The sequence below is a fragment of the Trachypithecus francoisi genome, unplaced genomic scaffold, assembly GCF_009764315.1.
Source record: "Trachypithecus francoisi isolate TF-2019V2 unplaced genomic scaffold, Tfra_2.0 Lachesis_group5, whole genome shotgun sequence".
NCBI lineage: Eukaryota > Metazoa > Chordata > Mammalia > Primates > Cercopithecidae > Trachypithecus > Trachypithecus francoisi.
The window spans coordinates 148,951,443-148,965,089 of record NW_022681470.1 but is presented as its reverse complement, the minus strand read 5'-3'; the positions used below and the strand labels follow the sequence as shown (position 1 = coordinate 148,965,089).

General features: G+C 61.7%; 1 protein-coding gene across 1 annotated transcript; it reads left to right on the top strand.

The window, feature by feature from the left end:
* Positions 1-10,468, top strand: WDR18 (WD repeat domain 18). The gene is made up of 10 exons (XM_033197602.1): positions 1-696; positions 2,258-2,368; positions 5,809-5,942; positions 6,209-6,350; positions 6,838-6,981; positions 7,070-7,134; positions 7,210-7,334; positions 7,927-8,093; positions 9,913-9,981; positions 10,112-10,468. The coding sequence occupies exons 1-10, from the start codon at positions 451-453 to the stop codon at positions 10,241-10,243; spliced, it is 1,335 nt and encodes a 444-aa protein (XP_033053493.1). The 5' UTR covers positions 1-450; the 3' UTR covers positions 10,244-10,468.
* The last annotated feature ends 3,179 nt before the right edge of the window (positions 10,469-13,647 follow it).

Below are 13,647 nucleotides of genomic sequence, written 5' to 3'. Positions count from 1 at the left end.
CCCGGCTCTACAAAAATAAATAAATAAGGAAGCAGTGAATTCCAACGTATTCATCGCCAACGAACCATGTTGTTGGGTGTGCTCTCCTCTTTTAGGTGCAATGTGTCATTTAGGCCTGTGCCGTCGGAACTTTATTATTTGAACATTTAAAAATAAGTGAATCCAAGAGGTCGAGTCACTTGGCCAAAAACGCCCAGGAGGAAAAGGCCAAGTCTAGTACCCCGGCTCTAGACCTACTAACTGATCGCCGGAGACTCCGGGCCTTGGAAGAAGTCGCCTCCCCAGATCTCTAAGCAGGCCGCGCGACCCTCGAGTCTCAGGTAAGCGGGAAATCCCACTTCACAAGGAAGCCCCCTCGCCGAGGCACGGGCGCATGCGCGGATCCGCCACCCGCTGGAGTCGCGGGTGCGCCGCTCTGGCCCGCGTGGCGCACTCGTCCGCGTCTCGCTGATGATGACGCACGTCCGGAGCGGTAGGGAAGGCAAGATGGCGGCGCCCATGGAGGTGGCCGTGTGTACGGATTCGGCAGCCCCGATGTGGAGCTGCATCGTGTGGGAACTGCACTCGGGCGCCAACCTGCTCACCTACCGCGGCGGCCAGGCGGGACCCCACGGCCTGGCGCTGCTTAATGGCGAGTATCTGCTGGCGGCGCAGCTGGGCAAGAACTACATCAGCGCCTGGGAGCTGCAGCGGAAGGTGCGGCGGTGCGGGCTCGCTGCTGGGCTTGGCTGCGGGGGTCACGGGGCGCCCGAGGCTAAAGTCGGGGGATGGGTTGGTGGGGGTCCCGTGCACCCTGAGTCGGAATTGGCGGGGGGCGCGGAGGAGGTCTCCGTTCGGGCGCTCTGCGCATGCGCGGGTCTGGGGGCTTTGGGGAGATGCGCGACCTGTTAGGCCGCTCTGCGCACGCGCGGGGCTCAGGCTTAGGCTGCGGTGGGGTAGTGGGGAATGGAGACGCTCCGGGGGTCCCTTGGGGCAATTGCGCATGCACGAGTTTTTGGCGCGCGAAATTTGATAAAAGGGGACTATACGGATCGTGAGGTCAGGAAATCGAGGCCACCCTGGCTAACACGGTGAAACCCCGTCTGTACTAAAAATACAAAAAATTAGCCGGGCGTGGTGGCGGGCGCCTGTAGCCCCAGCTACTCGGGAGACTGAGGCTGCACAACCCGGGAACCCGGGAGGCGGAGCTTGCAGTGAGCCGAGATCGTACCACTGCACTCCAGCCTAGGCGACAGAGTGAAACTCCGTCTCAAAAAAAAAAAAAAAAAAAAAAAGACTGTGAGCTCTGTGGATATTGTGGTTCTGCAGGAAGAGGGAGAAGGACCGAGATCTGGGGGGGTCCCCCATGAAGGAGCGGCACAGGAGACTCATGCGTTTATCCCTCCAATAAAGAAGCAGATACTCACCGTCGCCCACCGTTTCACCTCTAACCTCAAGCCCAAAATGCAGCCAGTCCCTGAAGCTACTGGCTTCCCCTGTGCGCACACTGAGATCTCTTGGGACTGGTTCTGTGCTCTGGCATTGCCTGATGGAGTCCACGCACAACTCATAAATTTTTCCCATTTTATTTTATTTTTGAGACAGGGTCTCACTGTGTCGCCCAGGCTGGAGGGCAGTGGTGCGATCTCGGCTCACTGCAGCCTCCGCCTCCAGGGTTCAAGTGATTCTCAGACCTCAGCCTCCTGAGTAGCTGGGACTACAGACCCGCACCAACCACCACACCTAGCTAGTTTTTGTATTTTTTGTAGAGGCAAGGTTTCACCATGTTGGCCAGGCTGGTCTCGAACTCCTAAACTCAAGTGATCGCCCACCTCAGCCTCCCAAAATGCTGGGATTACAGGCATGAGCCACCACACCTGGCCGAGTTTTCCCATTTTAGAGAGGAGGAAGCTGAGGCTTGGGGTCTTAGGCTGGACATTATGGATAGAAGAATTGGTGCACAAGCCTACTGGGCTCTTGGGCCCCAGTGTCCTTCTAGACCCTCTTTGTTTTGTTCCTGTGTTCCTCCCAGCCAGGGTCCCTCTGGCCCTCAGGGGGAGGCACCAGCCTCCTCTTATCTACCACCTCCAGCCTCAAATCCTCTTGCAGGGGCGAACACTTCCTCGCTGGACCATGCATTTGCTCAAACCACCCTGCTCCCGACTCCTTTCCCTGGTGCTCTTAACCACTGCCCAGGCGTCCCCTCCCCTCGCCTTCCACTGCTGTAGGGGCTCCCGTGTCCTGCACGGGGCTCATGAGGCTGATTGTGCATCCGTAGGACCAGCTCCAGCAGAAGATCATGTGCCCTGGGCCTGTCACCTGTCTGACCACGTCACCCAACGGTCTCTACGTCCTGGCAGGAGTTGCAGAAAGCATCCACCTGTGGGAGGTAAGAGGCACAAAGCGTGAGGGTTTCCCACAGGACATCTCAGCCCATCTGAGCCTTGCCTGCAGGGCACCAGGGAAAGACCATGTGGCCTGGGGCCCTGGGATGGGTGACTGTTGAGGGGTCACAGCCTAAGCTTCACCCTGCTGCCTCCTTTCTCCAGGTCCCCTCGAGACTCTTGCGAATCCCAAAGTGGCCCTAATCCTGCCTTGAGTGCTTGGATAGAGCCCGGTGCAGCCCAGTTCCCAGCACACACACACCGCAGCATCTTCCAGAGCTAGCGGGCATCACTTCCAGGCAGGGGGCAGCACCTGGCACTTGTAACTTGACAGTTATAAAGGGCTGGGTGCAGTGGCTCATGCCAGTAATCACTGCAACCTCTGCCTCCCGGGTTCAAGCTATTGTCCTGCCTCAGCCTCCTGAGTAGCTGGGATTACAGGCGCCCGCCACCACACCTGGCTAATTTGTTTGTATTTAGTAGAGACAGGGTTTCACAGTGTTGGTCAGGCTGGTCTCAAACTCCTGACCTCGCTTGATCCACCTGGCTTGGCCTCCCAAAGTACTGGGATTACAGGTGTGAGCCACTGTGCCCAGCCAGTGCCTCCTTTTTCTTCCCACTGGAGCAACCAGGTGACAGCAACCCCTAGACACATTCACTGCCCGGATCCTGCCATGCTCTCGCGGTGAGACAGAGCGAACTGTTCAGGCTTTGCATTTAGGTCAGCCTCTCAGCTCCGCTCTGGTTAAGGGAAGCCGCTCTGGATAATGTGTGAGTGAGTGGGTGGTGCGGGGAAGACTTCATTCACAAAGCCGGGCCTCTTGGGATTTGGCCCATATCGTAGCTGCTGTGTTAGATCATTGGCTGTGTTGTTACAAATGGTTCATTATATTTGGGGGGAGACCTGCCCTCAAACCCACATAGAGGAGGGCAACCAGTACAAGATTTGGAGCCAGAAGACCCAAAGGTAACCCTGTTTCTGCCCTTCCTGACCTCGTCCTTGCCTCCCCCAGTGGGCTGCTCAGAGAACTGAGAGGGCTGGGTGGGCATGAGGATTCTCTGAGAGATAAAAAGGCCACCAGGGGGATGGGCATGGTGGCTCATGCCTGGAATCCCAGCATTTTGGGAGGCTGAGACGGGCAGATCACTTGAGGCCAGGAGTTCAAGACCAGCCTGGGTAACGTGGTGAAAACCCATATCTCCAAAATATACAAAAATTAGCTGGGCGTGGCGCCATACACCTATAATCCCAGCTTTTTGGGAGGCTGAGGCATGAGAATCACTTGAATCCGGGAGGCAAAGGCTGCAGTGAGCTGAGATCGTACCACTGCACTCCAGCCTGGATGACAGAGCAAGACCTTGCCTCAAAAAAAGGCGGGGGGGAGGTGGCGGGGAGCACAGGAATGACAGGAGGCATCATTATCTCACCCCCAGGACACGTGTGTATGTATGTAATTTGTAAACTTATTTTTGAGATGGGGTCTCACTACATTGCCGTAGCTGATCTGGAACTCCTGGACTCAAGCGATCCTCCCAGGTAGCTGGGATTATTATAGGCATGCGCCACCATGCCTGGCATCCCAAGGCTTTTAAATCTCAGTCCATGATTTTGAAACTAGGATGCTGTTGCTGAGAGAGAAACTGAGGCAGGGAGGCGGTAGCTCACAAGTCACCCCTCACGATAGACCTCCTGACCCTGGTGGCTGTCAGTCTGACAGAAGGGCATGTGGGTAGGAATTAAATGTATCATTGCCCCACGGGGGATGTCTTAGGCAGGACCCCTTCCTGTTCTTGGCTGGGGACAGTGTGCTGGGTGGCACCCACTACCAGACCCCTGCTCCCCTAGCCTCCTCCATTTTTTTTTTTTTTTTTTTTTGAGATGGAGTCTCGCTCTGTTGCTCGGGCTGGAGTGTGGTGGCTCAATCAGCTCACTGCAACCTCGGACTCCTGAGTTAAAGTGATTCTCCTGCCTCAGTCCTCCCGAGTAGCTGGGATTACAGGCACCTGCCACCATGCCTGGCTAATTTTTGTGTTTTTAGTAGAGACAGAGTTTTGCCATGTTGGTCAGGCTGGTTTGGAACTCCTGGCCTCAGGTGATCCGCCCTCCTCGGCCCCCCAAAGTGTTGGGATGACAGGTGTGAGCCACTGTGGCTGGCCCTCCTGGAGAGTTTCTGACCGGCATGAGCTGTGACCACAAGGGGGTGCCCCATGTGCTCAGCTGGAGCTCAGGCCGGACTGCCTCCACTGTGCCCCCTGCCACGGTTGAAATCCTCCTCCTGTTCTCTGTGTGCATGACGGGCTTGTGAGCGGTGAGTCAGGAGTGGGCTGGAAACCTGAGAGCCGGAGCTGTGGAGCGGGGGCTGGTCTGCCTCTCCCATGCCACGGGGACAGGGACCTCCCAGGAGGCACTGATGCTCTGATGCTGCCCTGTGTGTACCGGCCCCGGGCAGTGGTGGTCACCAGAACTGCCATCTGTGGTTTGGGACTGACCTGGACCCTGCTTCGTCTGGTGCCATTTAACCCTCCCCGGCCACCCTGGGTTCTGCATGTGAGGAAACTGAGGCCCAGAGAGGGCATGGCCTGTCAGATCTGGGCTCAGCAGGCCCTGCCTGCCCCAAGAAAGCGCCACGCACAGGGACTTTCGACAGCAGAAACTCGGCCCCCATCCTGGAAGCCAAAAGTCCTAAATCAAGTTGTCCGCAGAGCCACACTGCCCCTGGAGGCCCCAGGAGGAGCCTCCCCACCTCTCCGGTGGTGGCCAGCGCCCCTTGGCGCCCTTGGCTTGTGGGTGACTCTCCCCTGCCTCTGCTGCCACGTGGAGCCCCTGCGCGTTTGCCCCTCTCTCAGCTTACCACAGCCGGGACACACGGGGTGGAGGCCCTCGCCCCAGAACCACCTCATCGTAACTTATTATATGTGCAGAGACACTGCATCCAAAGAAGGCCATTCGCAGATTCCAGGTCCGGACTTTAACAAGCTTTTTGGGGGGAAACACACGATTCAACCCCCAACCCCAACCAGAGATCTCAGCCCTCACCAGGCGTCCTGGAACGTGCTCCTTGTCCTGTTGCTCAGACAAGCTGCCAGGCTTCCTGCCCCCACCCCCGGTCAGGCCACCACAGCCTGCCCAGAAGCGACTTCCCGCTGAGTGGTGGGAGCTGCCTACAGGTCCTGAGTGCAGCCGTTCCTACAGGGCCTGCGCAGGAAGCCCGTGCCTTCCCTGGGGTCAGGCTCATGGGACCGGCACCTCCCTGAGACAGCAGGGAAGGGCAGGAGACTTGCCCCCCTCCCGGGCCGTCACGCAGGTGGGGACGAGGCGGGAACAGGTGCCCACCCAGCTGAGGCAGGGGCGCGACAGTGTGGCCATGGCCGTGTGGTCATGGGGTTCCCTGGGCTGCAGCCCGCCCTTTCCTCCCCTGACCTGGATGCCCTCTGCCCCTCACAGGTCTCCACCGGGAACCTTCTGGTCATCCTGAGTCGACATTACCAGGACGTCTCCTGCCTGCAGTTCACAGGGGACAGCAGCCACTTCATCTCAGGGGGCAAGGACTGCCTGGTGCTGGCTTGGAGCCTCTGCAGGTAGTGCCTTGCACACCTGGCCCACACCTGGGCTCAGGCGGGGAGAGGAGGGGCCAAGGCCCCTGGTGGGAAGGGGCTTCTCTTGGGGGCTGGAGTGCAGAGGACAGAGTGATCATTCCTGGGGGCCGTGGGGGCTGAGCCTTGAGTTCACTCAGGTGAGGCGGGCCAGACTGCTGAGTGGAGGCAGGTGTGTGCGTGAGGTGGGTGCTGGACTGCCCTGTTCCCTCCCCTCCCCGCCTGCTGAGTACCCGCCTCACCCCGCCCAGCGTGCTGCAGGCCGACCCCTCTAGGATCCCAGCGCCCCGGCATGTCTGGTCTCACCACACGCTCCCCATCACGGACCTGCACTGTGGCTTTGGGGGCCCCCTGGCCCGGGTGGCCACCTCCTCACTGGACCAGACGGTGAAGGTACAGCCGCCCCCACCTCCCCCCCACCCCCCCACCCGCGATCCATGAGCAGAGCTCAGCCAGGAATGCAGGAATCGCCTCCTCCCCCTCCCTGCTGTCAGGGCTCCAGACCATTTTTAATTCCCTGGTACTCTGAGCCCAAGGACGTCCAGGGAGGTCTGCCAGCCTGGAAATTCCCAGTCATTCACCATTTCTGGCCCGGCTCTCTGGCCAAGCTTGGGGAATCGAAGGGCATCACTACGTTTGAGTCGTGGCCATTGGTCCTGGGAGGGAGACCCACGGGTCATCAGCCCTAGACCAAGCTCCGTTTCAGCACAGGCCCTGTCCCCTATCCCCCAAGACCCACATGGTGACGGCTTTCACCCAAAGTCCCAAGCCCTAGGGCCAGAGGACAGCCGACGCCTGACCTCCCTGATGCCCCTGTTCCCACGGGGTCCTCGAGTTCCCCCGCGCCAGGCCGAGCCCCACGCCCTTTGCCCGCCCGCAGCTGTGGGAGGTCTCCTCCGGGGAGCTGCTCCTCTCCGTCCTCTTCGATGTGTCCATCATGGCGGTGACCATGGACCTGGCTGAGCACCACATGTTCTGCGGCGGCAGCGAGGGCTCCATCTTCCAGGTCGATCTCTTCACCTGGGTGAGTGCCCTGGCGGTCTGTGGGCTGCACCCTGCCCTGGGACTGAGGGCATCGGGTCTGTGGCTCACAGCCGTCTCGGCCTTCGCAGCCCGGACAGAGGGAGAGGAACTTCCAGCCAGAGCAGGACGCCGGGAAGGTCTTCAAAGGGCACAGGTGGGGACGTGGGAACGGGGCGGGGGGCTCCCGAGCACATCCTGTGTGGTGCCTGACCCCTGCCTGTCTGTCTAGGAACCAGGTGACCTGCCTGTCGGTGTCTACGGACGGCAGCGTGCTGCTCTCGGGCTCCCACGACGAGACCGTGCGCCTCTGGGATGTGCAGAGCAAACAGTGCATCCGGACGGTGGCCCTCAAAGGTGGGCGCGCCTCTGCTCAGCCCGCGGCCAGCGTGCAGGGGGCGGGGAGGAGATCCGAGGGAAGAAACCAGCCTGAGCTCCGGGCTTGGCTTGACTGGGGGCGGGACTGGCTTGCTGTGGAGTGGGGTCTGGCTGGGAGCCTGGCAGGGATGGGGCGGGGACTCACTGAGGGCGGAGACTGCCCTGGATGGGGCGGAACCTGGCTTGCTGTGGGGTGGGGCCTGGCAGGGATGGGGCGGGGCCTGGCTGGGGGCGGAGGACTGCCCTGGATGGGGCGGAACCTGGCTTCCTGTGGGGCGGGGCCTGGCTGGGATGGGGCGGAACCTGGCTTCCTGTGGGGTGGAGCCTGGCTGGGATGGGGCGGAACCTGGCTTCCTGTGGGGCGGAGCCTGGCTGGGATGGGGCAGGGAATGGCTGGGGGCGGAGACTGCCCTGAATGGGGCGGAACCTGGCTTGCTGTGGGGCGGGGCTTGATTGGGATCGGGCAGGGCATGGCTGGGGGCGGAGACTGCCGTGGATGGGGTGGAACCTGGCTTGCTGTGGGGTGGGGCCTGGCTGGGATGGGGCGGGGCCTGACCACCGCAACCCCCAGGCCCAGTCACCAACGCCACCATCCTACTGGCGCCCGTCAGCATGCTGAGCTCAGACTTCAGGCCCAGCCTGCCGCTGCCCCACTTCAACAAGCATCTGCTGGGCGCCGAGCACGGGGACGAGCCGCGCCACGGTGGCCTCACCCTGCGCCTGGGCCTCCACCAGCAGGTACGGCCCCCTGCAGGGAACCCCCACTGCCCTTTGGTCTCGAAAGACCCCGCAGGCCCTGGGCTCCTTCGCTCCCTCGATCCTGACGCCCGTGCGGCAGTTCCCCCCAAGCCCAGCACTGGAGAGCGCATCCTGTGAGCGGGATGGTGATGCCCGCAGGGCCCTGTGCCCACTCTCGGTGTGGACCCAGAGGCTCTGATAAGTTAACCACCCCTCGTCCCCCGGCCAGCAGGGCCGAACTGCGCGCCCCACACACCAGCCTTCGCGCCGCTGGAGATCTGATGGTCAGCTAGGTCTTTCTGCAAAGGGCTGATGCCCCATATTTCGGGCTGCAAGGGGCAAAAGTTTCACATCTGGGCTGCGGAAGGTGCGGGAGCAGCCGTGCAGGGCAGGGAGCGGGTGGGGCCCTGATGGCTGCATGTGGCTCCCACGTGGGCTCGGGGCAGCCTCTGCCTGACCACAGTGACATCCTCACCCCCTGCAGCTCAGCACCGCCCCCTGCTCTGTGCAGGTACCAGGGTGGGCTCCTGCACCTTCTGAGGATAGAGTGACTTCCAGAACTCTTCCCACCCCGGCCCCAGGAACCTCACAGAAGCCAGTATGGTTGGCTGGGGTGGGGGCTGGGGGTGTCCTGGAGCCTGGGGAGGCTTCCCAGCGTGTTTCGGCCCCACTCCCCGACCTTCAGGGAGCTGCCTGCGCCCTTGGTGTCTCACGTCACTGTCTGTGTCCCTCGCTGGGCTCTGGCGCTTGGCACTTCTTCCCACGCGCCCTTTTCTTACCTGAGTACAGATTGATTTTTTTATCTGGAGGGTGCCCGCCCATTATCTCCCTTGTCCACGCTGACTGATGGAGTGACGCTCTGTCTTCCCACATCTACCAATGGGCTGGGGGGGGGGGGGGCAGGCAAGGGACCCCCACCGTCTGGGCATCCGCAGGCCCCTCAGACCAAAGGAGGCCAGGAGCACAGGCTGGACTGACCGCTAACAGCATGGGCAAAAGGGGGGCGCGCCTTTGTGTTCAGAAAGTGCCGGAACCTTCGGAGTGAAAACAGGCCTCCAGTGGCACGGAGCCAGCTCCCCGCTAGGGTGCCTGCCCGGCCACTGCCTCCTCCCAGGGCAGCGGCGGCTCCCACGATTCCTGCCCAGCCAAGTGCCCTCCCCAGAACCCCACCCAGCTGTTCACGGTGAGATTCTGGAGGGGGCCAGGCCACGCCCTCCGGTAATGCCACCACCTTTTCCTGGCCACCCTACCTGACTCCCTTCCTCCGGCAATGGCTGCCAGCTTGTTGCAATCCAGCTGACACTGACTGGAATGTCGGCCTGTCCCTCACGCGCTGCTGGGGCCCAACACACTGCGTCCAGGAGGCGGGTTCCTGACCTCCGACCCCCCCAGCGACTGGTCCCTCTGCCCAGGGCAGTGGCCTCGCTGGGCCGGCTGGGCTCTCCCCATGGCTGGAGGTGGTCACTGTCTGTGAGGCCCTAGTCCGGCCCTGTGTCTCAGAGCCTTCCCTGGGATCGCCGGTCCTTCCAGGCCTGGCCCAGGCCCCCTGTCTGTGGTGTGGTCATCTGCACCCATATCCCCAGCCCCATCCTTGGGTGCAGTCGTGGAGGATCTGAGGCGCTGGGTGATGGCTGCATGGCCAGGGTCAGGGTTATCATCTGCAGGCTCGAGGGAGGTGAATGCCCCTGCCTCAGTCTCCCCTTCTGTAGGCGTCACGGTGGCCCCTCCCTGAGTGCCCACGATAGCGGGGGTGGGATGGGCAAAGCGTGTGGTGTGTGACAGGACACAGCCCAAGGTCATGCAGCCCACTGTATTGCAGGGTTCTGAGCCCAGCTACCTGGACCGCACGGAGCAGCTGCAGGCCGTCCTGTGCAGCACCATGGAGAAGGTGGGCGGGGCCTCAGGAGGGGCGGCCTCCGGCTGGGCGGGGCCTGAGACTGGGGTCAGTCCTGGCCGGTGGCCCCCATTCCAGCGCACCCCAGGCCACTTCCGCCCTCTGACCCCCACTCCTACCGCAGAGCGTGCTTGGTGGCCAGGACCAGCTGCGGGTCCGTGTAACGGAGCTGGAGGACGAGGTGCGCAACCTGCGCAAGATCAACCGGGACCTGTTCGACTTTTCCACGCGCTTCATCACGCGGCCGGCCAAGTGAGGCCCGGTGACCCGGGCCCGAGGCTCCCAGGCCTGAGCCCCACGCTTCCCAGCGACCGGAGCCCGCGGGTGTGGCCCCCACCAGCCCAGGCCTGGACTCTCCCGAGTTCTGTGTCGTGTTCGGGCTTTTCCTCTGTGACTGGGCCGTCTTGGTGTCTCGTGGCACGCGTCTCATTGGTGCTAGCCTGTTTTTAACAAAAGAGGATGAAAGGCTTCTCTCTCCTGCCTCCTTGTGTCCGGGTGTGGCCTGGTGCTGGGCACATCGCAGCTCCACTCTGCTGCTCAGCCCAGCTCAGAACCCCAGCCCCACTCGGCACCTCCGTCCGGAGGTAGAGACCTCAACGACACCAGGCCTCGCAGGAACGGCTTTAGGACGCAGCCCCGAGCAGCTGCAGTTCTGACTCTGCTCTATTGCCGGAGGGCCTTTGCATGGCGGCGCCTTCCTGAGAAGGCACTGGGCCAGGGTGGTGGGGCTGAGGAAGGAACCAGGAAGCCAGGCCCCTCTGGTCTGCTGTGCAGGGGGTCTGAGTGGAGACAGCCCAGTGGGGTCCCGAAGGGAGGTGGCTTGGTGTAGAGAGATGGGCCTGGGGATGTTTGGGGGTAGATCCAGCTGCCAGGGTTGAGGGGTTTCCCCAGGTGCAGGGCCCAGCTCTCAGGGAGGGTTTTGGGGGTGGCTGGTCCCTGTGGGAACCCAGGGCTCCAGACCAGGCAGGAGGAGGGAGCTGATGTGGGCGGGGCCTTGGAGCACAGGCTCCTCCCAGTGCCTCCCTCAGGTGCCGTGGGGCCCCTGCTGGCTTCCCCAGGGCCCAGCCAAAGCCGCCCAAACCCCACCCCAATGCGGTTCTCTGGGCAAAAGGTGCCGTGGCCTCCCCAGGCAGAGGCGGCTTGCCCCACCCAGCAAAGGTGGCCACTGCAGCCTGGGACCATCAGATGGGTCAGGGGCAGGTCTGGGTATGGTGTCCTGATCTGAGCCAGTCCCCAGAGGGAGTTGCCCCCTGGCCACACCACGGGTGGTGCTTGTGGATATCAAGGGCTTGAGGGAGGCCGGGCCCCACCGCCCTGGGGATGCTGCCAGCCAGCGCCTGGAGCCCAGCCTAGAAGCCCAGAACCTTCCAGAAAGCTGCCCCTGACTGACAGTCCTGCCTAACGATCCAGAAAATCCATGTGATTTAACGGGTGTGGTAATGACTGCAGCCTGGAGCCAGCTGCCAGCGCTGAGTTCATGCTTTTTGGCTAATTTGTGTTCTTGTCCCCCTCCATGGAGCTCTGAGCCCTCTCAGCTGGCGGCCTGGTCACACTGCGTCAGGGCGGCTGGGCCCTCTCCTGGTACCGACATCCACCTTTGCTGCTCAGAGCCCTGAGAGCCCTTCAAGGGTCCCTTCCCCCTGGGCACACACCCTGCTTGTGCCTGTCCCATCATGAACCACTCACCCTGCTGGCCTACAAGGCTGGGTCCTGCCTGTGGGGAGCACGCAGGTTTGGGGTGAGGCAGCTGAGGGTCCCTTGGGGTTGGCTGATCTCCCTGGGTCTGTACTGTTCCCCTGGGGCCATTCCCATGGCCCCGCCCCCCCTCACAACCACCTCCCAAAGCTCCCCCACCAGCACCAATCAGGACCCCCAGCCACGAACTCGGGGTATCTGCACAGTCCTGTGGCTGGTGCCAGGGCTGGGGTGAGGGTGTGCACAGCCGTAGAGGGATGGTTGCCCGTGGCCCCCAGGGGCTGGACTTGGCCACAGCCGCTCCAAGAGCCCAAGGCGAGCCAGGTACGAACATACAGGCCACTGTGCAGCTGCCTGCACCACACGGCCGTCCGGGGCTAGGGCTGAGGTCTGCTGCCCTCTCCGCAGGCTGCAGAACAGGGTTAGAGTTCACCGAGGGGCAGGGCCCAGCCGCCCCACCCCCATCGGAGCCTAAAATCACCCGGTGGCCTCAGACGGACAACACCTGGCTCGGTCGGACTCGATGTTCTTGTCTCCAGAAAGGGGGCATCCCCCAGCGGGCCTGCCAGGAGCCTCCAGGAGCTGGGCGGGAGCTCACGCCTCAGTCCCTGCGTTTCCCTCCATGTGCCCCTGCACGCCAGGTCCTTGGACACAAGCCCCCTCGGTGCCTCTCCACACCCCCTCCTGCACCCTCATCACACTCTCGGCCCAGAGTGCCCAGATGTGCTCAGGCACCGAGGTTCCACCCTGCGTTGTAATTGACAGGCTGGGTACAGTGGAAACAGTGGAGACGCCATTCGTTCAGTCCCCGTGGAGGCCCCACAGAGTCTCAGAGGCACGGTGCGGGGACTGGGGAGGCCAAGCCTTGACGAGAGGGGATGCCGGTGTGCACAGGTGACCTGGCAGCTGGTGGGGCTTGACTCTGCAGACCACAGTGAGGTGCCCCTGCCCACCACCGGGACAGCTGCCAGCAAAGCTGAGAGCAGAAAACCTCGCGGGCGAGGAGGTGGAGAAACCACAGCCCTCCCGTGCCCTGGTGCAGACATGAAATGGGGCATCCACTGTGAAAAGACCACGCCCGGCCTCTGTCAGGTTCTTAAAAAATTAAACAGCATTGGGCTCAGTGGCTCACGCCTGTAATCCCAGCACTTTGGGAGGCCAAGGTGGGTAGATCATGAGGTTAGGAGATTGAGACCATCCTGGCTAACACGGTGAAACCCTGTCTCCACTAAAAATAAAATAAAAAGTAGGGCGTGGTGGCGGGCGCCTGTAGTCCCAGCTACTCGGAGGCTGAGGCAGAAGAATGGCGTAAACCTGGGAGTCATAGCTTGCAGTGAGTTGAGATCGTTCCCCTGCACTCCCGCCTGGGTGACAGAGCGAGACTCCGTCTCAAAAATAACCAAAACATTAAACAGCATTAAGTTGGACCCAGTGAGTCCACTTCTGGGCATATACCCAAGAGAATGAGAGTAGGGTTTTGAAGTTATCCACACACAGAACTCACAACAGCTCCATCCCCACAGCCAAAAAGTGGGGTAAGGCCAGGCGCCACGGCTCATGCCTGTCATCCCAGCACTGTGGGAGGCCGAGGCCAGCGGATCACCTGAGGTCAGGAGACCAGCCTGGCCAACATGGTGAAACCTCCTCTCTACTAAAAATACAAAACTTAGCCAGGTGCTGTGGCACGCACCTGTAATCCCAGCTACTCAGGAGGCTAAGGCAGAATTGCTTGAACCTGGGAGGTGGAGGCTGCAGTGAGCCGAGATCACCCCACTACACTCCAGCCCAGATAACAGAGCAAGACTTCGTCTCAAAAAAAATGGGGGGAGGGAACCAAGTGTCGATCAGCGGTTGGAGGGTCAGCACAACATGGGTCCTCTGCACAGTGGAATATTATTCAGCCTTGAAAAGGAATGAGAAAGCCCAGTGCAGTGGCTCACCCAGTAATCCAGCACTGTGGGAGGC

Bases quoted from the DNA above. Each gene is read 5' to 3' on its own strand.
- WDR18 (XM_033197602.1), top strand. From the start codon at position 451: ATGATGACGCACGTCCGGAGCGGTAGGGAAGGCAAGATGGCGGCGCCC. The intron at 697-2,257 runs GTGCGGCGGTGC...GTGCATCCGTAG, and splicing joins CCTGGGAGCTGCAGCGGAAG to GACCAGCTCCAGCAGAAGAT. The intron at 2,369-5,808 runs GTAAGAGGCACA...TGCCCCTCACAG, and splicing joins AAAGCATCCACCTGTGGGAG to GTCTCCACCGGGAACCTTCT.